The sequence below is a fragment of the Chamaea fasciata genome, unplaced genomic scaffold (genome assembly GCF_029207755.1).
Source record: "Chamaea fasciata isolate MVZ Bird 193981 ecotype frontalis unplaced genomic scaffold, bChaFas1.0.hap1 SCAF_2, whole genome shotgun sequence".
Classification (NCBI taxonomy): domain Eukaryota; kingdom Metazoa; phylum Chordata; class Aves; order Passeriformes; family Sylviidae; genus Chamaea; species Chamaea fasciata.
The window spans coordinates 27,641,111-27,666,158 of record NW_027094087.1 but is presented as its reverse complement, the minus strand read 5'-3'; the positions used below and the strand labels follow the sequence as shown (position 1 = coordinate 27,666,158).

The following is a 25,048-nucleotide window of genomic DNA, read 5'->3' as shown; positions in this document are numbered from 1 at the left end:
GCCCGTGTTTTATGAATGGCCGTGAGCTCAGCAGTGCTGCTCCCTGATGCAGAGGCAGGTACAGCAGTGCTCTCTGCGTGACACTTGGGATGCTGTTTTGGGAGGCCCACTGTGTACCATGTTCTGCAAAAAGGTTTGTGCAGAGCCTCATTGTGAAGCCCTAGGATCTGATATCAGACAGACAGGTGTTAAACACTTTACAAGGGCAAGCATTTTCAGACGTGCTGTTTGAAGCATATTAGGAAATGTGTCCCTCAACACAATCTAGTGCTGTTCAGCAAGAACTGTAGATGCCATTGAGACCCCTGTCCCCAGCAGGGTCAGTGCTAATTTACTCCTGCCCCCAGTGCCTGTGGTTGCCTTGTTTTGTGGCTGAATGTGCAATCCAGAACATTATCCTTAGTGAAAAAGGCAGCAGAGAGATGCAGCCGGGAGCAGCCGAGCGTGGGAGGACTGGGCTCGCCCCGTTTGGCTGCAGCCTGGATTAGAACAACATAAACAACATAAAATGTTTGTCTCACGGTTTTTTTGGACTGCAGAGGGATCAACCTAGTGGTGCAGCCTTGCTCCTTTGCAATGTTTTCTTTCCAGTGTGATTCAGAGAGACATCAGGTATGTCTGCTTGTAGCCTCCTGCCCCTTTTCCCTGTTGTTCTTGGAAGACTTGAGGTCTTTGGCGACGGGCTGGGGAAGAGCTGAGAGTGAAGGAGCCAGGCCTGGGAGAGCGGGGAACTGCAAGCCAGGTGTGAGGGAGCTGCGTCGGGAGCTGCGTTCTGTGCTCTCAGTTACAAGCCGGGCAGGAATGCAGCCAGCGAGGGCGTGAGCTCAGTGGATGGGAGGCAGGAAGAGCAGTCGGTCCCTTCCGTCTCCATCTACCTCTCCGAGCCTGGCCTTGTCCTTCCCCCACCCCTCTGATTATTCATTACCTACAGTCCAGGAAGTGCTTTGCAAATGGTGAAGATTAAGCCCTGGGCTCGAGGCCTGAGGTTTGCCTGACCTGGAGCTACCTTCTCCTTAGTCCGCCTGGGAGCGGGCGGAGTTCGGGGCTTCGCCTGTGCGGATCCGGCTCAGGTGAGTCACGGGAGGTGCTGCATCCGCAAGCGCTGCCAGCTGCTGCTCCAGCACCCCGGCGCTCACCGCCATGAGCATCCAGCCCTGCCGGGAGGCTGCCAGGCCACCTCTCCTCTGTCAAGGTCTTTGATCTCTCTCCCAACTCCGTCTCGAGATCCTTTCTTGGTAATTCCAATATTGCTTTATTTTCTTTAGTGGGACCCCCTTGGTTGAGGGCTGTGGTACTTCCTCCACCAGCTCCTGTCAGTCCTCCATCAGTGGGGATCTGAGAGACAAGACCCTGATGCCATCCCGTGGGTGAGTGCTGTGAATGCTAGTTAGGGCAAGAAAACAACAGTTGTTGGTGAGAAAAATAAAAATATCAGCAGTAGGAATCAGGCACAGAAGGGAAGGATAGGAGCTTTCTGATAGGAGCTACCTATTAGAGGTAGCCAGAGGATTGGAGCTTGCTGTGCTTTACGTTGTTACTGTTGCTCCTTCTCACTTTGATAACAAGCAAGCAGGATTTGTGATGCCCAGTCCGCTGCGGTTCCTCTGCCACCCTGCAGCTGCAGCATCTCTGAATGGTTTTGCAGAGAGATGTCAGCTGCCTGGCCTTTTAAATCCTGGTTATTCCTTCATGTGCTGCAGTCTTTCTGGCCCTTTGTGGCACAAAGAGCAGGATGTACGATCATCACAGTCAGTCCAAACAGGCACCCTGCTCTGGAGACTGCCGTGGCAGGGTGTCAGGAAATGGGATTCACTCTGGCATTACTCTCTGGTAAGAACTGGGGCAACCACAGTGGTCCAGCACTATCCTGGAGCCCCATGGCCTGATGGAGGGCATGTGGCTTTGGCAAGTCATGGGAAGATGGTCCATCTGCCCATTCCCAGGCAGCCTTTGCTTTGCACTAATGACTGAGCTACAACAGAGTTCTGTACAGAACAGCAAAACCTCCTGTCTGAAATCATCTCACTGCTGAGATTTAGAAGTAACAAATGCAATGTTCATTCTCAAAAAGGGCTCCAAATTAGCTCCCCCCAAACATGAGGGAAGCGTGGAATGATAAAGTTATCTGAGCAAGAGGCTACACGGTATAATGGTGAAAGCAATGAATGTGATACTGAAGAAAGCGCCAGCACCTGCTTTTGTGAAGGCAAATATGGTCCTGTAAAATTGAAGGGTTTTGAGGGACTTAGCAATCTTGTGGATAAGGCAGATCTGGGCAGTACAATTTGCTTGGATTTGAAGAGTTTGACAAGATTTTCTCATCAAAGTTATTAAATAAGGCTGAAATCACTGCATTAAAAAAAAAAAAAAAAAAAAGGTTTTCTTGAGTAAAGAATTACTAAAGAATAGTAAATGGAAGGTAGGAATTAACATCCCATTTTTACAGCAAAGGGAAGTCATCAGTGGTCAGGTCACAGGGGCCTAATCTGAAATACATGCTGTTCAGTATATTCCCAAGTGACCGGGGAATACAGCTTGTTGAGGTGAGAAAATTGGATGATGGTAGAAAGTTATTCAGGATAATAGGGTGGGAGTTGACTTGTGAATAATTTCAGAAGGACCTAATGGCACTGAATGAGTGGGCAGTAGAACAGCAGATGAAAAGGCTTATGTAAAACAATGTTCATACAGAAAAATAATAAAAAAAATTTGCATATAAAACAATGACTGTGAACTAATTGTAACCTCTCTGGAGTGAGACTTTGATTATAGAAGTCCATGCAATTGTTAGCTTAATGCTTTGTTGTGGTGAACATCAGAAATCATCACTGTCCATGACTCACCAGCATTTTGAACACCACAATTCTGTGCCCACCTTCACTCTTAACTCCAAATCAAGATGCCAGAATTGGAAATATCTCTGAGAGGGACAGCCAAGGTGTTCAGAGGTGTAGAAAAGTTCTGTACAAAGAGAACTTCTTAGTAGGGCTGGAGTCTTCAGCCTGGCAAAGAGTTGAGGATGGATACGGTTGTTTCAGGTCTGTTACCACAAACAGCTTGGAGCAGGGAGAGGGGAAACAGGAATCATCCACTGATTTTCCTTTCTTTTCAGGAACCAGGTGTTAAAAGAGAGGCAGGGAGCAGGTTATAAGCGAGTCAAAGGAGGGGGCGTTTCTGTAACTGAGCAATGGAACTCTGCCAAAGGAGGAAAAAATTGTTATGCATTTGACAATTGACTACAGGTGGCTGCTAATAGAGGCTTAGGAAGTACGAGGGCAAAAGAAACTCTATACATAGTCTTTCTCTCTGCTCTTTCTTTGACAACCATTGTGACGTCTGGATTGCCTAGTCCCCCACCCCTTGCTCACAGCAGAGCTCACCCCAAAACTAGCTCAGCTGGCTCAGGGCCTTATTCTAGTGAGTCCTGACACTGTCAGGGTGCAGGTTCCTCAGCTGCTCTGGGGACCTATGGCAAGTGCTGAACTCCCCCTTGGTGGGGAGCACGTGTGCAGTTTTTCCTGATACCTAATCAGAATCTCCCTTGCTGCAAGTGATGCCTCTTGCCTCTTTTCCTTTTGTTGTGTCCCACAAGAAAAGAACATGACTCATCATCTCTAAACCTCCACAACCCCTTGTAGGTAGTCTCAGACATGTGTTAAATCCCTCCTTAAGTATCTTTTCTTCAAGCTGAATAAACCCAGCTTGCTCTCTGCTATGCTTCAGGCTCTTCACTGCATTCGTGGCATTATGCTGAATCCTTTCCAGTTTCTCAGGGCCTTTTTTTCTTGCAGTCATCCAGATGTGTGTCTTTTAATTAGCTATTTCATTTATCTTCAGCTGTAAATTTGTTACTGTGCTAGCTGTGGCCTGGTTCCACAAGGGATTGACAAGATGAGGTTCTAACACCTGTCTTGTACTGAAAATCAAACAGTGTAGGAGTAGTGCCTTTGCTGAAATCTCTTGACCCCTTAATTATATTTTAAAAAGTGTTTTAGTGGCTCAATTATAGTCTTATTATATTTAGTGGCTCAGCTGTTCCATGCCGCAGCCATTTGGGAGAGCGACCTCAAAGATACCAACTGATGGCTTCTCTGCAGTGACATTTCCCTCCCTTACTGGTAGTTTTTAATTAGATGGCTCAGATCAAAGACACCAGGGCAGCTGCGTGCATCCACTTCTTTCCTAAAATGAAAGCAAGCAGAAGCATAAACTCATCTGTATATGATCTGATAGGGGATTTGTGTCCACAAAAATACTGTCAAGAGATTTCACTTGCACCCTGTGGTTTGTCCTTCTGGAGAATACTGAGTTACATGGGATAAGTGCTCTCTCACCCTTTCTTTTTCTGGTCTGGGCTCTTTGCTACCTTGTTCTTCCCCTGTTCCCTTGTGTCCAACTAATGTTCAGTTCTTCAGACAGATTTTCTCCTTCAGTCAGTGTAGGGTGCAGGGGTGCCTAAGTTTTGGGTTTTTTCTGCCTTGGCTTCATATTGACTCAGCATTCTCTAACATTCTCTTGATATCAGGAATTATTTTTTGGGACTTCTCCCTGGAAGTTCCTGCCTTTTCTCTCTTAGCTATAAACAGCACTTGTTTCCTGTTCCTGCTAGACTGATTTATGTCCCATCTTTAAGGTGCAACTTCTACAACTTTGTGCAGAAGTTCTTCCCTTGAGTTGGTCCTGTGCATTTAAAATCTCCTTGGGTTTTAATATCAGTTCTAAGTCAGTACCTCTGGCTGCCTGTGGCTCACCGCACCCCAGCTCACCATGTGCATGAAACAAGAAGCGTTTCTAAGGAAGCTGTTGTAGGTGCCTGGGTTGCCTTTCTAGCAATGAAGTTCAGCTTCCCACTCGTCTCTCCTGTACTTCCCTTTGTTGCTGGTTTCTGTCTTGGCCACGAGTTTTTGTCTAAGTCGTAGCTAGCAGCCTGTTCATCTTTTTGCAGGATTTCCAAGTCTGGTGGTGTGTGGGGGAAGTCTGCAGCTGCTGCTACTTGAAATGAGCAAGGCTCTTGCCGTTGCTGCTGCCCACACCACACAGGGTAGCTGAGATGGCCCCAGGGAAAAGTCAGGTTCCTTTGCCAGCTGGATTGCACTCTTAGGCCACTGCTTAGCTCCCGTTCTTTCACCAGACCTGCAGACCTTGAAACTGGTGTTGCGTGCAAGGCACTCGTGGGCCGTATCTGGAAGCAGCTAGGTGACTGGAATGGTTTTCCTTCTTTGTGTCCCTGGTTGTCCAGGTTGTCCTGGCCTCAGTATGGTGTGCTGGGGTTTTGAAGGTCCCCGGTTCAACTCCCTCTGGATTGTGTGTGGGTGGGCTGGATTGAGTGCTGTGTGGGCTCCCTGTAGGTAGTAGCTGTTTGTCCTGGTCTCTGCCTGCCTTCCTGGGCAGCTTCACCACCCTCTCCCAACCTGCCCATCCCTTTTGAGCTACCACTGCCTGTGTCAGTCCCATCCCATGGCAGGCTGGTTTCAGGCAGGCACTGCTGTGCTCAGAGCACTAGCCTGGACCTTGAACTCTGCAGCTCTGGGTTCACATGGATTCCTCCTTGTGCCTGTACAGAGCATGTAGGACATTTGGGACCATTTATGTCGTTCACTGGCCTTTTGGAGAAAAAGGGGAACAGAGGACGTGCAGAACTGAGTTTTGTGAACATGGCCAGAACCCAAGATGCATGCAAAGAGTTAGCCCTTGTGTGCTAAAGACAGAGACCCAAAAATAATAGGGGCTATGGGGAGGAAAGACGCAAAAGGAGAAGCAGAAGTGTATGCAAAGCAGCTTGGGGCTGCGGAGTGGATGGCTCAGAGCGCTTCCTGTTCCCAGAGCCGCGCGTGCCCCGCTGTGTACGGGCTCGCACCTGCCCGTGCCCAGCAGCACTGCACAGCGGGCCAGAGATCAAGGCACACTTCCAGGAGAAGGTGGATGGAGAGGTTGTGAATGGACTGACAGTAGACTCCGGAAGAGATACATGGCCAGCTCCCAAGAGGCGCAGGAAGAGTTCGGCGTTGGGTGCCCCGGCACAGACCTCCGACTTCCCTTTCCAGCGCAAACCGATTTTTCCTCTGTGTTTTTTGAGTTGCTTTGGTGGCAGCCAGTTGGCCGCCTCTTCTTTCTCCCTCCACAATGGTGAGGTAAGATGGTCTGAGAGGTGTGTGTGTGTAAATAATGGGACCAGGGAAGTAGGATGGATCAGGGCAGAGATGGCCCTGGAAGCTTTATCTATAATGGGAACCATCCATAGGCTGGGGGAGGCATCAGGCAGAAAGGGACACTGCTGCTGGTTTTCACCTAAAAAAAACAGGGAAGCTGACCAAGGACCATTCTTCATCCTACAAATCTCCACAGTAGTGCCTGGCCTTTTTAATTCACTTGGTCTTGCTTTTATTTTCTCTGCTAGGTGGTTTCACCGTGACCTGAGTGGGCTGGAAGCCGAAGCCTTACTGAAGGGACGAGGTGTCCATGGGAGCTTCCTGGCCAGACCCAGTCGGAGGAATCAGGGGGATTTTTCTCTTTCAGTCCGGTAAGTAACTTGGACCCCAGCTTCTGTCTTTGCGGTGTTCCATACACAGATTGCCTAGATCCTCACATGTCCTGTGGCATCTTCTTCATCCCGTCTCTATTCCTTTGAGTTCTTTTCAAGCTGTAAAACTACCTCAGCTTCCCAGCATCTTCTAGAGCCTCCCTCAAGTTGCCCAGGGAGCTTCTCTTTCCAGTCATCTCCACGCAGGGAAATGATTTGCTCTGTTTCCATGGTGGGAGATAGTGCAGGACACTTTTCTGCCCCTTTTCCAACCACCTCATTGGACTGCCCTGTGCTTTATTCCACAGGGTTGGTGATCAGGTGACCCACATTCGCATCCAGAATACTGGGGATTTCTATGACCTGTATGGAGGGGAGAAGTTTGCCACCTTGTCAGAACTGGTGGAGTACTACACACAGCAACAGGGCTCGCTGCAGGACAAAGATGGAACCATCATCGACTTGCGATACCCGCTCAACTGTTCTGACCCCACGACAGAGAGGTACAGGGACAGCAAGACAGCTGCTGTGTCTGTTATGAGATGTTTCATGGCCTCCTTTCTGTCCCGCCTTCATCCCCAGTGCAAATCCTGCAACAAGTGCCTCCTGCCTTTCTTAACCTCCTATGTGTCCATGGAATAGCCGTGCATACCTTGATCCATCACAGCAGACCTGATAGGGCTCTATTTTTACTTCTGGTTTCCGGTTGCCACTGCTATTTATAGACTGTTTCTGAAAGCAAAGGCTGTGGTGTCCGCTGTGGGTCTGCAGTGGTCCGTGGAGGGCCATGCTGTGTGGAAGCCCTCTGTCTTGCCCCAAACCTCCTTGGTTATTCTAGGCCTGGGTGACTCACATAGCTGAGAGCAGGACCATGTTCCCCTGCTATTCCTGGCCTGCTTAGTCTCCTTCCTGTCCCTGCTTTGCATGTGTCTCTGACGCCAAGTTCCTAAATCAAATCAGGTGGTTTTGCCCTTGTGTTTTGCCCTTTGATGCAGCTCGGGGGAGCTGTCATGCCTTGCTCTGGGGTAGACAAGTCCTTGCCCAGGTCCTCTTTGGGCACCTGGAGGCAGGGAGCAGAGATGCCCTGGGCCGGAATATCAGGGTACACCCCAGCTTGCTGTGCAATGGGGTCAGGCTGCAGAGGGGGCAGGTCTGCTGATGGCTGTCTCTCCAGTCAAGGCCATTGCATCTTGGCCCTGCAGTTTCCTCCCTTCCTTCTGCGGTTGGAAACTTACCCCCTCCCCCCCTCGGGCTCTTACGAAAGCTCCTCTCACTCTCTCCCCAAGTGATTTTCCGTCACGTGGCTTTGAAGAGCTGGGCTTTGCTGGGGGAGGGAGGAATGGGACCCATTAACCCCATCCTACCTGTGGAGGGGAGGCTGGAAGACCTCTTTGATGAGTAGGAGGTGCCAACCGATCCCAAGGTGGCATCCGAGCACATGGTGGCTGAACAATTCTCTGAGAGGCGGTTCAGAAATTAATGACAACTGCACTGAGAATCACCAGCTGCTTCTTGTAGTTCGTGAGGTGAGGATCAACAAAAGTTACTTGCTGAGGCCAGTAAGTGTGTGAACCTCTTGCTGTACATGGCACAACCCCCTGCTCTGACCAGATGCAGGGGAGAATGAATGAATACCCCAGCTGCTTCTGTGACTGGGCTGTGGCCTCCTGAACTCCATCTCAGTTCTTGGGAACAAATAGCCCCCTAACAATGTGAAGTATACCTGTAGCATGCCAGGCCTTCCCTCTTAGCTGCTTCATGGGAAGTAAATCTGTTTCCACATCCCCGTGGCAAGGCAGGGAACACCTTGGTCAAATGGGGATGCTCCTGACCTTGTGGTAGGAGAGAAGGAGCTGCTAAGTGTTTGCATTGAGGACAGGAATGTGCATATGGATCAGCTGCTGGTGCTTGCTCCCGTGGCCAGGGTGATTGCTGCAGTGTGATGCGCCTAGAGAATGGGAATTATCCTTTGAGTGATGAAGTGACACTGAGTTTCAGAAAGAGAAGTTGCTGGAATGGTTCTTCAATGGATCCGATCCCAACACAACCACCTGGATGCTGCTAAACCTGATGGGAGAGTTTCTGACTCAGTGGGGGCTTATTTTTGTTTCCCTGGTGTTTGAGTTTCCAGAGCCCCTTGCAGCAGTAAGGCAACAAAACAAATAATACTGTGAGGTGCTGAAACACACAGACTCTGCTCTCCCAACTTGTGTTCCAGGCAGAAAGTACCACTTAACCTGTGCCTATGTGTGTGTCACACAATGGATTACATTTAGCTTTCCCACTGTGTCCTCTGGTGCCAGCCTTATGCTCCCTTGGTCCCTTCTGTCTCCACCTTACCCCTCGCACTTTCCTCTTCTGGCCAGCCCTCCATGTTCTGTCTCATCTGCTTTTCCCAAGACCCTGCTCCTCCTTCCCTCTCTCATTCCTTCCTCTCTGTCTCCCCCTTCCTTTCTTCCTCCCTCATCCTTCCCCAGTGTTGCTGTTCTTCACTCATCAGCTCAAGGGCATCCACTTCCTGCATTTCCACCTCTTTTCTGACCCACTCTTGTTCTTTCTTAGGTGGTACCATGGGCATCTGTCAGGCCCTGCAGCTGAATCACTGCTCCAGGCCAAAGCTACCCCTTGGACCTTCTTGGTGCGGGAGAGCCTCAGCAAACCTGGGGACTTTGTCTTGTCTGTCCTCACTGACCAGCCTAAACCTGGGTCTGATGCTCCAGCTGGGGCAACCGGTGCCTCTGGGACCCGGCTCAAAGTCACACACATCAAGATCATGTGTGAGGTGAGCAGTGGGAGGGCAGGAGGAGAGGCAGTGGTCTGATGGATGTTACCAAAATGGCTGTCACAGTTTCTCCTATTTCTTTCATGTGGGATGAGCAGATTCCTAGGAGAGAATGCAACTGACCTTAAATGAGATTGGAGGGCAATACACCTTTTCTGGGCTTTGATCCACTGAGAGCACTGTGCTCAGGGCAAACTCCTCTGACCTCCCTGCCAGAGGAAATGCTTTCCTAGATGGTGTAGGGTGGTGCCTATAGATCTGCACCCCAGCATTGCCTTTTTCCTGTGCATCATCAGCTTTATCTATGGGACAGGTGAAGAGAAGAGGAGCTGTGCAGCCTGGAAAAAGCTCTGGGGAGATCTTACAGCACCTTCCAGTACCTAAAGGAGGCTCATGAGAAAGCTGGAGAGGGACTTTTTACAAAGGCATGAAGCGATAGAACAAGAGGGAATGCCTCCAAACTGAAAGAGGGCAGGCTTAGATGGGATATTAGGAAAAAATACTTTACTATGAGGTTGGTGAGGCACTGGCACAGATTTCCCAGAGAAACTGTGGATGCCCCATTCCTGGAAGTGTTTGAGGTAAGGCTGGAGGGGACTCTGGGCAACACAGTCTAGTGGAAGGTGTCCCTGCCCATAGCAGGGAGTTTAGAATTAGCTGCCCGTTACGATACCTTCCAACCCAAACGATTCCGTGATTCTGTTATGAATGTTATGAGTGAAACATTACACATTCTTCCTCCATTTAGAATGGACGCTACACAGTTGGAGGTGCTGAGATGTTTGACAGTTTGACAGATCTGGTGGAACACTTCAAGAAGATTGGAATTGAGGAGATGTCTGGTTCCTTTGTGTACCTGAAGCAGGTAAGTCAAATTTCCTGTTTTTTAGGGACCCTTTGGAGGGACTGATTTGCTGTTTGCTTCTGCTTTATGTCCTTTTCCTTTTTTTTTCCACAGTGCACAGAGGACACTTTGCTCTCTCACTCTCTCTCTCTCACCTATTGTTTTCCCATCCCCAGCCCTACTATGCTACAAGGGTGAATGCTGCTGACATTGAGAACAGAGTGCAGGAACTGAACAAGAAGACAAGTCTGTCTGAGGAGACGTCCAAGGCTGGATTCTGGGAGGAATTTGATGTAAGAAATTGCTGGGAGGGGGGGGGGGTGTTATTTGGCTTTTTGGGAATTCTGCATGCACCACCTCATTCTCCATCCTCAATTTCTTCCTCTACACAAATTTCTTGTGTGTCTTGTCAATTTATTTCTGAAAGGAGTCTCTATTTGGAACCAGTTCCCCTGAGGAATGAGTCTCATCTTTAAATGAATCCAGTGAGGTAGAATTGTGCTTTTTTATAGTTGGGAGAGTGAGTCACCAAGACAGTGACTCTTAACCTAGACTTCTTAAGTCTAGGTTTGGTTTTCACTTCTCTGCTCCCCCACAGCATGCCCATGTGTCATCAGAGCCACCGCTGTGCCTCCTAGTGCCCACCTCCCCTGTCACACATTGTGACCTTGCCATGACTATTCTTTCTTCTGCTCTCAGAGCCTGCAAAAACAGGAAGCCAAGCACCTGTTTGACCGTCATGAGGGCCAGAGACCTGAAAATAAGAGCAAGAACCGATACAAGAACATATTGCCCTGTGAGTCTTACTTCTCCACTATAAAAAAAAAAACAACAAATGGACACAGACAGGCAATGAAGAGCTGTCCGAGCCATCCCTGCCTCAGCCCACTCTGTCCTCCAGAGCAGGTTATAAGGTGTATGGCACTGAGGATTTAAGAGCTGATGAGGGAGGTCACAGTCTTCCAGTCCTTGAAGGAAGGAGGGTTGCATCAGACTCATTAGCTTCTGTGGTCCATCACAGAGGCAGAGAGATGGGAGGACAGAATGAGGTTGGTCTGAACCCAGAGAGGGAATGCACTGAGGGCATGCACCCAGGGCATGCACTGAGAACCATGACTGAGGTGGCACCTGGCAGTGAGGGAGCTCTGTGTGCCTGTGCTTGGAGTATCTCATTGCACTGTTCATTCTTTCACCCAGTTGATCACTCCAGAGTCATCCTCCAGGGAAGGGACCCAAATATACCCGGATCTGACTACATCAATGCCAACTATGTCAAGGTGAGATTCCTGAAAGAGGGCTGTGTGCCCAAAGCAGGGGAAGGCCTGCCTGCACCTGCAGCCCTCCTGACCCTCCCCTGCCCACACTCAGAACACCCTGATCAGCCCAGATGAGTGCACCAAGACCTACATCGCCAGCCAGGGCTGCCTGGATGCCACAGTCAATGACTTGTGGCAAATGGTGTGGCAGGAGAACACGCGCATTATTGTGATGACAACACGGGAGGTAGAGAAAGGCCGGGTAAGTCACAGTCTGGAAGTGTCTCTTTTCCCTTTCAACCATTGCTCTGCTTTTTCTTTCTTTCCTGCCTGCTGCCCATCCTCACCCTGCCCTCTCTGCCCACACAGAGCAAATGTGTGCCTTACTGGCCAGAGCTGGGCAGCACGAAGGAGTACGGTCCCTACCTTGTGCAGAACACTGGCGAGCACGATGCACTGGAGTACAAACTCCGGCACCTCTGCGTGTGCCCGAAGGATAACGTGAGTGTGTCTGACCAAGGACTGCCATCCAACCCCTGGATCTAACAGCCGCTATACATCTAAACCTGGGAACTGCTGGGTGCTGTGATGATGCTGCTGTTTTATCATTCCTGGGGCTGCTGTTCCCACCTGGTTTGGGGTGGAATCACCAAGAAGTGTGCAGGAGACACAGAGTCTCGCTGGCTTCAGACTCACCTCTCCTTGAGACAGAGGCCAGGGACAGGGCTGGGTTGCAGTTTTCCCAGTGGGGTGCTTTGCTATTCTCAGGGCAAGGCTGTGCGTGAGATCTGGCACTACCAGTACCTGAGCTGGCCTGACCATGGTGTGCCCAGTGAGCCGGGAGGAGTCCTCAGCTTCCTCGACCAGATAAACCAGAAGCAAGAGAGCATCCCCAACGCAGGGCCTATTCTGGTACACTGCAGGTTGGTACAGAGGCTGGAGTTGGAAGCAACCTCCATCCCTTACCTAGGGTGAGATACAGAAAGTCTGTCCTGCTGCTTCCAGCTGTACCCCAGGACTTGGGAGTGAAGCATATGCCAGTCCCAATATTTGCTTTTTTCCTCTTTGATGCCCCCACACCAAACTCTCCACCTGTTGAACCCGTGACTTTTGTGGCATTGCTGAACAGCTGCTACAAGAGCCACATGCTTCCCCAGAAGCAGCTGCATTTTGTTTCAGGAGCTGTCTTGCCCTGATCTCTGCTTGTCCTCTCCTTGCAGTGCTGGGATTGGCCGCACTGGAACTATCATCGTCATTGATATGATAGTGGAAACAATCTCCACCAAGGGTAAGAGGATCCCAAAGGATCTCAAAATGAACTGGACTACCCAGTAGGGCTTTGCCTTTAAGTTCAGCTGTGAAGAGATGAAAACTATCAGGTATCAGTGGGAGAACATCCTGCCATGGTCCTAAGAAAGTTGTTCTGCTGGATCTCTGTACCATATCCACTTCTTATGGCTTCAGCTTTTCCTGAGCTTTGGCTGTCCCTCCAAGGCCAGACTTGAAAGATGCTGAGCAAGGGGAGAGATAGGAGGTCCATACAAGAATAATGAGTACGGAAGGAGGTGGAAACTTCTTGACTGTCCTCCGCTGTGGCTGCTTTTGGTAGAGAACTGGGAGAGGGGCAGTGAACATGTCTGTAAGCTTTTCTGGTGCTCCTTGCTAGGGCTGGACTGTGACATTGACATCCAGAAGACCATCCAGATGGTGAGGGCCCAGCGATCTGGGATGGTGCAGACAGAGGCCCAGTACAAGTTCATCTACATGGCAATCTGCCAGTTCATAGAAGCAACCAAGAAAAAGCTGGAAGTTATCCAGGTGAGCAGAGAGGGGCTGTACGGCCCTGTGAGCCTAAGCCCTGCATGGTGCTGGCTCTGAGCCTAAGAGCTCTGTTTCACGAGATTTAAGCTGAGACCTACACAGACTACAGTGGTGCAGTAACATCTGTGTCCCTGTTCCTCTCTTCTAAGACTTTTCAATTCAGGGGAGAAGTTTATTAGCAGCTCAAGTACCAATCCCTTCTGAAGTGCTAGACAGCAGTTAAATTTTAATGCAGTAACCTCAACTATGTTCTGAATAACATCACCAAGTGTTCTTTTGTTACAAACTTAGTTTAGGACAAGCAAAGACTTTCCTTGCCTCTTCTTTCCTCTTTGTCTTTCACATCCCAGTTTTGCAGCTGCAAGATCTTTTCCTGCTATTTGATAAGTGGTGTCTTTTCTCTCTCCTTGTAGTGTCTGGCAGCTTGCTGTAGATCCTCCTGTTTTAATATTCTTTAGCTGAAATTGGGCACTTTTAGGTGTTCTAGTGCCTCCAGAGATCTGTTGCCACACTGTTGCCTCCTGTACAAGGCTGCATTTGCTGCTGCTGCTCACCTCTGACAGTGGATGACAGTGTGCTGAGCCCAGGCACTTCAGCAATCCACCAACTTCCACTGAGGTCCTGGCACATAGTGGGGTTTAACAGCAAAACTCTCCCAGACCACATTCTTCTAAGCCTGTTTTTTCTCTCCTGCAGTCTCAGAAAGGCAAGCCAAACGAGTGTGAGTATGGGAACATTGCCTACCCCCCTGCAGTGAGGAATGCACACCCTAAGGTTTCACGAAAACCCTCCAAGTAAGAGCTCACCCAAAGCAGAGGCCTAGCTCTGCCTGCCTCTGGCAAGTCTGCCTGCTGGCTTGACTGGCTTTTTCCTCTTCCTCACTTTTTCCCTGGTCTTACAGGCAGAAAGAAGAGTCAACAGTGTATGAGAACTTGGGGAAAAAGGAGGAGAAGGTGCGGAAACAACGCTCTTCAGAGAAGAAGCTGAAAGGCTCACTAAAGAAAAAATAATCATACATTGCAGGTAGCCCTATGGGGGTTTGAACCTGGGCTGCAGGACTGGAGCTCGCATCCCAGCTGGCCTGTCTCGCATTCCTTGCTCTTGGACTGGAACAAAGCCTTCCCCTTGTCTCCTGTGCCAGCTTTCAGTGCCATGAACCAGAGCGCTTTCCAGCTCAGCTGACCGACTCCATGGCCCCTTGCCTGTGCAGGCGAGCAAAGTCTCTCGCTGCCCCCTCATCATCCATTAGCAGGAAAAGGTCATGCCTGTCCTTTCCTTGCTCCCTGAGCACTGAGGCCCAAACTCACCGTTGCTGGGTCAGCTTCAGTGGAATTCTGAGGGAAGAGCTAAGGAAGGTCATTCCAGGAGCTACATCTCTGCCCACTGCCGTGAGTTAAGAGTTTAGCCTGTTTGTGTTCCCTGAAGCCTCAGCTTTTCAAGTATGGAGGTTTTGGTCTGTTTCAGCTCAGCTCCTTTGCAATTCAACAGGAGACTTCCTCTTTCCTTAATAACAACCTTCTGCCCCTCTTATCCTTTTGCTATCTCATCCTTCACCTGGATGCTGTAAATATACCAGAATTTGATGTGATGGCCATGTTTTCTTCTTTGTTTGTAAATAAACTTGTATTTGTTTGACTACCAGGTGCCAAAAGGTTTTTTTCTCTAATTTCTCTGAGTCTTAGCTGTACTCCTAATTTCACTTGCAGACCTGCAAAAACTTACAAGGATGGCTCCTGCTTAGTTTTCATGATTTCCTGTTGCCTTCAGGCTTCTGAACAGAAGTTGTGACCAATTATGGTGTCTCGTTGCTGTGAGGCTCAAGTGCTGGTGGTCATCAGTCTGAGCACGAGAAGTCAGGTGTGACAAACTCAGACACAGCTTTTGCACCTAAATTTTACTTGTGGCTTTTCAATATGTGAACAGACAAAGCCACAGCTGCTCTGACCTCGTGCTGGTAATGGTGCCACTTCTAGCAGCAGCCTGGTCCAAAGGCTTCCGGAGCCCCCTTCCCACAATTTATACACAATAGATTGGGAGGAAGGACACTCCTTGCTGTCATTTGATTTGGCAAGAAAGTTGGCTGGAAGCATTTGGAAGACAGAAGACACTTTGTGAGCAGACCCTCTTTCCATGTGCTGGGCTTTAGCTTCCCTTAGCCTGTAAGCCCATAGGCCTGTGTGTGCATTTCCCAGCTGGCTTTGCCATTCCATTGCCACTAGAGGAAGAAACAGGAAATGGGCAATGAGGGAAATAAGGGGCAGAAGTAAAAATGGGTGGAGGGACATACACTGTGTTTTATGTTGCCAGATAGCCTCTTTTAAGCAATGGGGAAGAGGCTAAAGTCCTAGTCTAAGGAAACACCTACCTTTGCCTTAGACCCCTGGGTAGCTTCAAAGAACAGGAACCAATTGTCTTCCTTCTTAAGAAGCTGCCACAGCCTAAAGCAAGGCATACCAACGGTTAGCTTAAACTCTACCTGAAGTTTGAAAATGAAGACATCTTGTGGAACAAGCTCAGGTTACTGAGAACCTCATTTGTGTTCAAATTGCTGAGTTTAATGTGTCCATAATATCCAGTCTACAAAAAATTTAGACTGAACAAGAACTTCCCTGATTGCACATCAAGAAATACAGCACTACCATAAGCAGTCTACTCTTCCTTCCATAGGATCTGTTACACACAAATACTTTGGGGTGACTATTTGAGAATGAATTTTCAAAGCTGGTTCAAATTTGTGCTTCCTTGATGTTGCAAGTCAAAACATATGGGTATTAGTTATGGCTCTGATTGCCAGTAAGCTTTAAACCAGGAATCCATAGATTCCATTGTATCTGTTCCTTTAAACATCTTATGTTCTGCTTCACCAGAGGAAGAAGTCCCTAAAGGCCTCTCTTCATCCCTGGAGAACTCAAATTGGAGGTGTCTGTAAAAAGAGGTTGGTTGTAGATAGACATGGTCTCATGGGTGGCTGTCTTGACCACCATGATAATGAAATAGCTGAGCTTAAAATCCCGGTGCTAGGAGAAAAACTGTAAAGCTACTTCCATGGACCTGGGGACAGCAGACTTTAGGCTGCAGGGAAGCAGTTAGTAAGGTCCCCAGGGAATCTGCTTTAGAGGATAGTGAGGTACATAAAAGCTGCTCACTTTTTAAGGTCCTCCTTTCAAGAGCATGGGAACAGGCAATTACGTGTCAGAAGTCTAGCCAGTGAGGCTGAGGGCTGGATTGGCTGAGCAGGGATCTCTTGCAACTTAGCAGAAAGCGTATGGACTTTGGAAAGGACAGATCATGTGGAAGGACAGACAGGCTCCTTGCCACTCTAGGGAAAAAATGCCGAAGCTCGAGTTGAAGCTGGCTGGTACTATGGTGGGTAACAATAGGCATTTTTAAGCATGTTAACAGCAAAAGGAAGACTAAAAGAAACACGGGTTTGTCACTTGGTGAGGCTGGTCACCTCACCCCTGAACAGTGACGAAGCAGAGACATTTAATGCTGCCTTTGCTTCTTTCTCTGACACTGGTGATGGGGGCTGTCCAGAGCCCTGGGCTGGATGGCCATGGCTGGGGGAGTGATGAACTCCTGGCTGGCTTTGAACTTGTATGGGATTTGCTACTGCAGCTGAATGCACATAAGTATATGGGGTCCAATGGGATTCCTCCCAGGGTCCTGAAGAGTTGGCCAACGTAACTGTGAGACCTCTCTCAGTTATTAATTAACAGCCTTGGGAATCCGTATAAGTTGATGTGGAAGCTGGCAAATGTCCCAATTTTCAAGAAGGGCAAGAAAGAAGATCTTGGTAATTACAGATCAATCAGTCTCACACTGGTGCCTGGTAAAACTGTGGAGAAAATTAGTCAGGAAGCTATCAAGAAAAAGACTTGACAGACAACACTGTTGTTGATCTAAGTGTGCACGAGTTCTTGAAGGGAAAGTCATGCCGTACCAACTTAATAACCTTTCACACCAAGGTTACCTGCCTAGTAGTCAAAGGAAAGGCAGATGGGGGGTCGTTTTTGGTTTTGGCAAAGCTTTTGATAGTCTCACCATATCCCTCTGGACAGCATTCAGCATACAACCAGACATGTACATAATTTCATTCACACAAAAGTAAACAAGAACAAATGCCACATTCTGCACCTGGAATGCTGTAATCCTGGATGTAAATACGGACTGAAGCATGAGACTGGGGTGCAGCCCTGCAGAAAAGGCTCTGGGCATTTTGAGTGATGGCAGGCCCTGCCAGGTGTGTTATGCTGGGGTGTACTCGGCACAGAATAGTTAACTGGTGAGAGAAGTGAGGGTCCCACTGCACTCAGGTCCAGCCTCGCCACCACTGTGTGCAGTTTCATGCTGCACAATACAAGGAGGATATAAAAATATTATAATGTGTCCAAAGGAGGGCAACAAAGACATCAAGGAAAGGTGTGACTTACAAGGAGCAGCTGAGGATACAAAGTTAGTTCAGCTTGGAGAAGACCAAGGGCTGATCTAATACCTTCTCATCAGGGGCAGCAGAAGGAAGGTGCTGATCTCTTCTCTTTGGTGTCCAGCAACAGGACACAGGGAATGGCTTAAAGCTGCATAAGGGGAAGTTCAGATTGGATATCAGAAAAAAGAGTCATTTATAGGGTGGCCAAGCTCCCCAGTCATGACCTTGAGTCCGTCTCTGTTCAAGACATGTTTAGACAATGCTCTCACTTATAGTTTAACTTCTAGCTTGCCCCAGACTTGATCCTTGTGAGTTATCCTCTAGCTTAGGACATTCTATGATTCTGTGATAACCCCAAAGTCCTAAATCTTGGTATAGGGCAGCTCAGAAACAGCAAAGAAGCTACCCCTAAAGAACACAAGATCTTGCCGTTGAAATGCAAGCAAAGGAACGTTTAGTCAGTGGAAGACGACTTCTCCTCTTTTCAGCCAGGAAAGCAGAGAAAGGAAGAAGTCCAAGGTGTAACAGTGCAGGCCAGGGCACAGCATAGAGGCGCTTCTGTGACCTAGGAAAGCAGGTAAACCTATTCTCATCAACAGCCCTTACAGGCAGCCAAGGAACCAGCTCTGGTCACCCACACAGCTGTATGAGCATCCAAACATCTTTCTTCTCTCCCCACACTATGCTCATCTGCCAGTAACCATGATTGTATTTCTTTCCTTTGTTCCTTTTCCTTCATCATCATCCTGATTCTAATTTCAACCAAATAAAATCTCTGTTCCACCTCCCACTACATAAAATAACCTCTTTTTTTCCCATGCACTAAGTACACTTAGACACAATATAAATTTTGTTGTTGTTGTTTTTTTTTTTTAATTTTTACAAATATTTGAAAGCATCACTGAGCAGACAGTGACACAAATAAGATATTCCAGCAGTGACAGGCACCCAATGAATGGCATTGTCCTGAATTGAGTCCCAAGTTCTCTTGGGATCAAGAGTGAAAGAGAAACAAAATTTACTACAAAAAAAAAGCCTGGTGCTGATGGCAGAAGAACTCCCTCACTTGGCCAAAAAAGAATTTGATATCCTACACAAATCTAAATATTAATGAAGATTAGAGGCAAATATCCACATGGGTTAATACCAGGAAGCCCCTTTGCCCCCTCTCCAAATTTAACTGGTGGGATGAGGAAGGAGTTACAGCTGCCTAGAGGCAGAGCCCACTCCTGTAACTGAATCACCACAGATGGAGCAGAGGCATGGGGACCAAATCTGGCTACTGGATTAAAAATTTCATAGTGAGGACAAACAATACTAGTGGAGGGAGTTCAAAGATCCTCACTCTTATCTTCTGCTGGTCAGCGACGCTGGTTCTAGGAATCTTCAGCTTCTTTCATTTCTTCCCTTTGAGTAGGAGACTGTCGCTGAAAGGGAGACATAAGGGAGTCATCAGCCCAGACTGCACAAGCAAAGCTGTACCAGCCCCTCAGTATGGATCCTGAGGTTATGAGATGTCACACCCAAAGGATCTGGACTTCCAAGTCCTTCCTATCAGGTAGGGCTTTTTTTTGCAAAGCCCCTTAAATCTTCTGGAACAAATATGACAGAATCTGGTCAGAGGTGAGGAAGAAGGATGTTATGGTCAAAGATCCCACAGAAAAGAAACCAACTCTGGTTTCCCTTCTCAGTTCTGAGAAATCTAAGCTTTTAACTGCATCCTGTTGGCACTGCCAGCTGGCACTGCCTTTTTCAGTAAACACTGGACAGATGAGGCAAAGCCACCAAACTCCTGACAGTTCTGAAAGCAGGAAATGGCGTGTTCTTGCATGAACTGGAAAGCTTTTGGAGAATTACCAAATGCATCTTCCCCAAAGATCATCAGCCCAAGCCAACACAAATTCCCATGATCCTCTGCCTGGCTCCTTACAGCCCTGTTTGCTATAACCACAGGATGCCCTGTACACGTGATAGATCAGGAAATGCTCCACAGTTCCCCTGCCTTTCCATGCAAGGCTCCTTATGAGGCACACATAGAGCTCCAATTACTGCACACTCCATCTATGTGTTTGTGTGGTCCCTGCAAGGAAAGCTTCAAGTTTCACATCACAAATGGCAGCTGAGGTAGAGATTGGAATAAACTTGCTGGGGCAAAAATGGCCCAGGCCAGAAACATCCCAGGCCCCAGGAAACAGCAACACCCTGGTTCCAGTACTAACAAAAGGATCAAAATGTACAGTGCCTTACCTTCCTCTGTGTCAGCAGATGCAGTGAGGGGTGGAGGGTAGGAAAGAAAAAAAATGAGAGTAAATTTATTAGATTTAACAAAAATCCCCATTTCCACAGTAGGAGAGGCTGCTCCCTTCTTGGCTGTATGCTCTGGCATCAGGCTCCCCTCAGGACGAGATCCTGAGAGAGCTCCAGAAAGGGGAGCAGCTTCCCAGGTAGGGTGCAGACAAGCCTAGGCACCCAGCCCCTTTACCTGGTGAAGGCCTCATCCTGCAGGTTCAGTACCAAGTTATCTGCTGTGAGATACACACGGTTTTGTGAGGCAGCAATCTGAAAAGGAAATACATTACAGGCATGGCACCAAGGACTAAAAATGCACATGGAGGAATAGCACTAGGAACCCATCTCCCCCTTCAGATACAGCACTCCTGTCTCCTTCACTTAAGACCTCAGTTAAATCAATGCAATGCCCCAAAACACGTCCCTAACTTCCTGACTTCCCATCCCAGAGCCATCAGACTTTCTAAAAGAAGTGCTCATTCTGTCTCTCTGTCACAAAGACCCTTGGTCCCACATTTATCTGTCCCCCCTTTCTCAGCTGCAGGTAACCAGAAGCTTTCGGTGGCTACAGCTGAGGGTGGGTGATGGAATCTGATGTGGATCTGGCCTTGTCATATGAAGGGCATGAACTCTGAGCCTCACATCTAATTGCAGATCCTTGCTAAGTCTTAAGCTCTGCTTGAGCAGAGAAGGGCTGGGCAGGAACAAGGATCAGGACAGAGCAGATCACATTCGCCTTAAATTCATCATGTGGCCACTGGGCTGGGGGAGAGCACAAGGAGTGCAAAAGGACAGAGGGAATTCCGTGCCCCAGCGCTCACCGTTTTTGAGATGTTTTGAGCAGCTCGGATCTTACGTAGCTTGATGTAGCCCGGATTCCTGCTGAGAGCTTCCCCGAGGTACAAGGGAACGAAAGTTAAGGAAAATCCAACAGAAGCCGCTTACCCTCAAGGAATTCTTCCTAAGCCATGTTAAAGAACATCTTAGTGGGCAAAAAGCAATCCCTATGCTGTAACATGGGCCTTTGGGTAGGCATATTTTCAGCTGCCCAAATGAAGAACACTATGGATTACAGTGACACACAGCCAATACAAGTCAAACTTTGCAACAAGGAGCGCAGGCCCACGGTCATCCCTGCTCTGCCTGTGACCTCACATGAACCTCGCTCCAGCTGACTGGACAAGGGAGGAAAAAGAACAGTGACCTACTTGAAGCCATCATCCGATCACAGGCTCCTAAGCATGAGCCCAATGTGACAGATTCTCAGGACTGTCAAGCTCACAAGCCACATCCCACAAAATCTCCTGAAGCAGGATATCATCTTGGCAGCTGTTGCTTCCCCCTCGGCCTGAACTATCTTCTGCTTCTGCTCCTGCTTGGCCTTCTCCACCAGGAACTGGGCACGCTGTGCCTCCTGCTGGGCTGCAGGGAGAAAGGACACAGGCATTGGAACCACACTGTATCATCCAACAGAACCTGAAAGCTGAGGCCCAGGGGCTCTGCTTCCCAAAGAATCAGTAATATTCTGGGACCACATCCATGTACAAAACATATCTGAGAGCACTTCACCTTATCTTGAGTAAAACTCACAGCACTCAGACCCTCCACACCGCCACAGTGAGCCACAGAGTCCCAGTCTGAAGAGAAACCTTAGTTGCGGGAACTCAGTCCCTCCAATGGTCTATCCCATTAGCTAACGGCTTTCTGGGAACACTTGTAAAATAAACCTCTTCAGCTCTGTTACTAAGGAGGCTTAGAGATTTGTAACCCTGTACCTGTACCCATACAGTGACACAGCAGTGACACACTAGCCTAAATTCCATTTTCTTGTTTAATAATTCAGTGAAAAGGCAAAGGCAATCCACCCTTTTCAGGCACCAGTGGAACTCACCCACTTGCTTAGCCTCCACAGCAGCTGTGTATTCACGACTGAAACTGAGCTCTGTGATAGCCACATCATCCAGGATGAGGCTGAAATCCTTGGCTCTCTCTGTCAGTTCTCGCCTAATAAGCAGAGACACCTGAAACACAAACACAGCAACAGGAGTAGCACCGAGCACAGGCTGCTCCTCGCTTCCCGTGCACTCCAGAAGTGAGGCACAACTGCTCTTCACAGTGTGGGGAGAGACATTACCCAACCCAAGCTCGAAACCATGGCCATGAACACCATCTGAGTAACATCCACACCCACAAAAAGCACTTCCAAAACTCTATTACAGCTCGTTTGTAGTTACTATTTAACTGTTCTACGCAAGTAACACTGTGACAGTAAAAAACCTTGAAAGCATCTTTTGCTTTCACATCCTGCCACATCCAGTTCTACAGTTCCCAGTTCTGGCAATAAGCATTTCCTTCTCCACCTTGGATTTGCTACTGTTTGCAGGCTGTGCTTTCATAATTGTATTTCAGCACAGAAAAAGAAGAAATGACCACTTTTTTTTTAACCTGTATCCCATCTCTTAATAACAGTAGCTACTTGTAGCTACTAGTGTAGCTACTCCACTTTCTTTTTGGCTGCTTGGGGTGGGTGTTGCTGTTAGATACTTTGATTTATTCTGCATTTACTTGCCAGCACCTTTTTCAGGCAGCCTGACAGGTCCTGCACCAAATATTGACCTTAACAGAAACTACTGCTACAATATCACATGCTTGGCCAGTCGAGCATTTGCTTTTACTTTTACTGCAGCTGTTTCTGAGCAGAACTCTAAACAGTTACAGAAACCTTTCCTGTGTAAATTGTGAGTGCACAACTACATAAAGTCACTTAATTTTTTTCTGACTATCAACCCCTTCAATACCACATCACTTTATAATAACAAGCACTGGATGGATACATGACAAGAAGACAAATGCAATTCAGTTTTTTCAAAAATTTCAGAGATCAAAGTATGATTCTTATCTGAGATCACAGATGCTAAACAGCCTTTGCTTCTAATACAACCAAAACCCTGACAGATAATTCTTTGCTGTCCCATCTTCTCCACACATTCTTCTTCTACATGAAGACTAACAAATCCCTCCAGTGCACTCCATGGGAATGAACACAAAAGCCTGAAGCCCCTGACCAGGGGGATACAGATAATTTCTCATAACAAAACCTGGACACTCAGTTCTACTTTTTGGTTCTTTTGACATGGATCACAAATGTGGTCCCTGATAGTTAAAAGATGCTTTGTATTTTATCTAACAACTCTTCCTCTTCAGCACCCTCCTGGTCCTGCAAGATCACCTCTAAAACAAGACCAGCACCTCCTCTCTGCACCAGTTTCTATAGGTGATGAGAAATCCCTGGCAATCAAACTATTACAATACAAACTTTCACCAACAGGCATTTTCAAGTCAGATATTTCTGACACTTTGCAACACTCCCTCAGAGAACACTCTTAATCTCTTTCTAAACAGTGCCTGCATGGAGGGTGCCAAGACAGCTGAGCCAGGCACTTCTCACTGGTGTCAAACAATAGGATAAGAGACAATGGGCAGAATCTGGAACACAGGAAGTTCCACCTGAACATGAGGCATAACTTCTTTACTGTGCAGATGACTGAGAACTCTAACAGATTGCCCAGAGAGGTTGTGGAGTCTCCCTCACAAGAACTGTCTGGATGCAATCCTGTGCCGTGTGCTCTGGGATGACCCTGCTTGAGCAGGGAGGCCGGAACAGATGACCCACTGTGGTCACCTCCAACCTGACCCCTCCTGTGACTGTAAACAGCAGTAATTTGCTACCCTCCTGCAGCATTCATCACTGACAGGTTAGTGCTTTGTTAACTGCTCATTCCCATTGTTTTTTGGATCTTCCAAAGCCGTTTAACTTGCTCTGACAGTTCCGAGATCTGTATTTTTAATGCTGGTTCCACTGACCCCTGTGGACCATGTACTAAACCAGCTCTCCCTCCTCCAGTGTTACATTTCAGTGCAGTTCTGCACTCTGCGTACCAACAGACCCACTTTCCTCCTCAGAAGCTCCCAATCCAGTATTTGCACCTGTACTGGAATCTAACCGGACAGGGGACACACTTTCCACGCAGCAGCACCACCCACCAGCTGAACACAGTTATCCTTCCTTGGTCTGTCACAACTCTTCCCCCACCCAGGGCTCTGCAGCTCCCCTGGGGGCTGTCCCAAGCCTGCCGCGGGCAGGGCTCACCTGGGCTCTCTGTGTGATGAGCTGCGAGGCGTTGAACTTGGCCACGACGCTCTTGAGCACCTCGTTGACGATGGAGGGCAGGACGCGCTCCTCGTAGTCCAGCCCCAGGCGCTGGTACATGCTGGGCAGCTCGGCCGCGTTGGGCCGCGTCAACACCCGCAGGGAGATGTTCACCATCTGCAGGTCTGCGGGGACAGGGAGGCCTCAGGGGCCGCGGGAAACCGGGACACTTGCCCAGGGCAGCTGTGGGTGCCCCAGCCCTGGATGTGCTCGGCACCAGGTCGGACGGGGCTGGGGAAAGGGGTCGCTACCCGCGGCAGGAAATTGAGACTAAACGATCTTTAAGGTCTATTCCAACCCCTTAACATTCTGTAACTGAGGAGAACTACGGCCGAGTTCCCGTCTCGTGCCTCCCACCTCGTGGCCCCTTTATCTCACCTTTGGAACCAGTGGGGGAGGAGATTTTCCGCGGCCGCGCTCGGATGTCGTAGATGATGGGATACTGGAACCAGGGGATCCTGCGGGGGGCGGAGGCGCGTTAAGGGCGCGGGCCGGGCCGGGCCGGGAGGGGCCGGGGTGGGGGTCGGGGGGGGCCGGGCCCTACCTGAAGTGCAGCCCCTCGGCCAGGATTGTGTCCTGCTGCACGCCGCCAATGCGGTTGAAGAAGATGGCGCGCTGGCCGCCTTCCACTGCGGGGAGAGAGCGGGGGCTTGGTCAGCGCGGGCGGCGGACGCCAAGGCTCCGAGGGGCTGGGGGGACTCCACTCACCAATGAAGACGGACTCTCGCACGCCATAGGCCAGGGCACCAGCGCCCAGCAGCAGCTTAAGAGCGGTGCCGACGCCGCGGGGCCCGGTCGGCAGCCGCCCCGCCAGGTCCTTCAGGTTCTGCGCCATGGCCGCCCCGCCGCCGCCCCCGCCGGGAAGGACACCGGAAGGAGCGACCGTCGTGGCGCTCC

General features: G+C 49.0%; 2 protein-coding genes across 7 annotated transcripts; one reads left to right on the top strand and one right to left on the bottom strand.

The window, feature by feature from the left end:
* Positions 1 to 99: 99 nt before the first annotated feature.
* PTPN6 (protein tyrosine phosphatase non-receptor type 6) lies at positions 100 to 14,861 on the top strand. 6 transcript variants are annotated; one of them, XM_066175417.1, is made up of 16 exons: positions 100 to 612; positions 932 to 1,070; positions 1,266 to 6,520; positions 6,829 to 7,023; positions 9,083 to 9,302; positions 10,051 to 10,167; positions 10,323 to 10,439; positions 10,846 to 10,942; positions 11,344 to 11,423; positions 11,515 to 11,664; positions 11,772 to 11,903; positions 12,171 to 12,325; positions 12,623 to 12,690; positions 13,069 to 13,220; positions 13,920 to 14,017; positions 14,125 to 14,861. In XM_066175417.1, exons 3-16 carry the CDS (start codon positions 6,201 to 6,203, stop codon positions 14,231 to 14,233), a joined length of 2,010 nt encoding a protein of 669 aa, XP_066031514.1. In that variant the 5' UTR covers positions 100 to 612; positions 932 to 1,070; positions 1,266 to 6,200; the 3' UTR covers positions 14,234 to 14,861. The 6 variants fall into 6 exon arrangements, with proteins under 6 accessions (XP_066031514.1, XP_066031518.1, XP_066031515.1 ...); XM_066175421.1 differs by having other exon boundaries at positions 100 to 1,070; positions 1,266 to 1,367; positions 6,398 to 6,520; XM_066175418.1 differs by having other exon boundaries at positions 100 to 1,070; positions 1,266 to 1,367; positions 5,563 to 6,520.
* Positions 14,862 to 18,496: 3,635 nt separating this feature from the next.
* Positions 18,497 to 25,038, bottom strand: PHB2 (prohibitin 2). The gene is made up of 9 exons (XM_066175416.1): positions 24,860 to 25,038; positions 24,696 to 24,780; positions 24,530 to 24,609; positions 24,092 to 24,276; positions 21,833 to 21,962; positions 21,260 to 21,363; positions 20,763 to 20,840; positions 20,135 to 20,211; positions 18,497 to 19,905 (listed from the first exon to the last, which is right to left on the bottom strand). The coding sequence occupies exons 1-9, from the start codon at positions 24,984 to 24,986 to the stop codon at positions 19,896 to 19,898; spliced, it is 876 nt and encodes a 291-aa protein (XP_066031513.1). The 5' UTR covers positions 24,987 to 25,038; the 3' UTR covers positions 18,497 to 19,895.
* Positions 25,039 to 25,048: the final 10 nt, after the last annotated feature.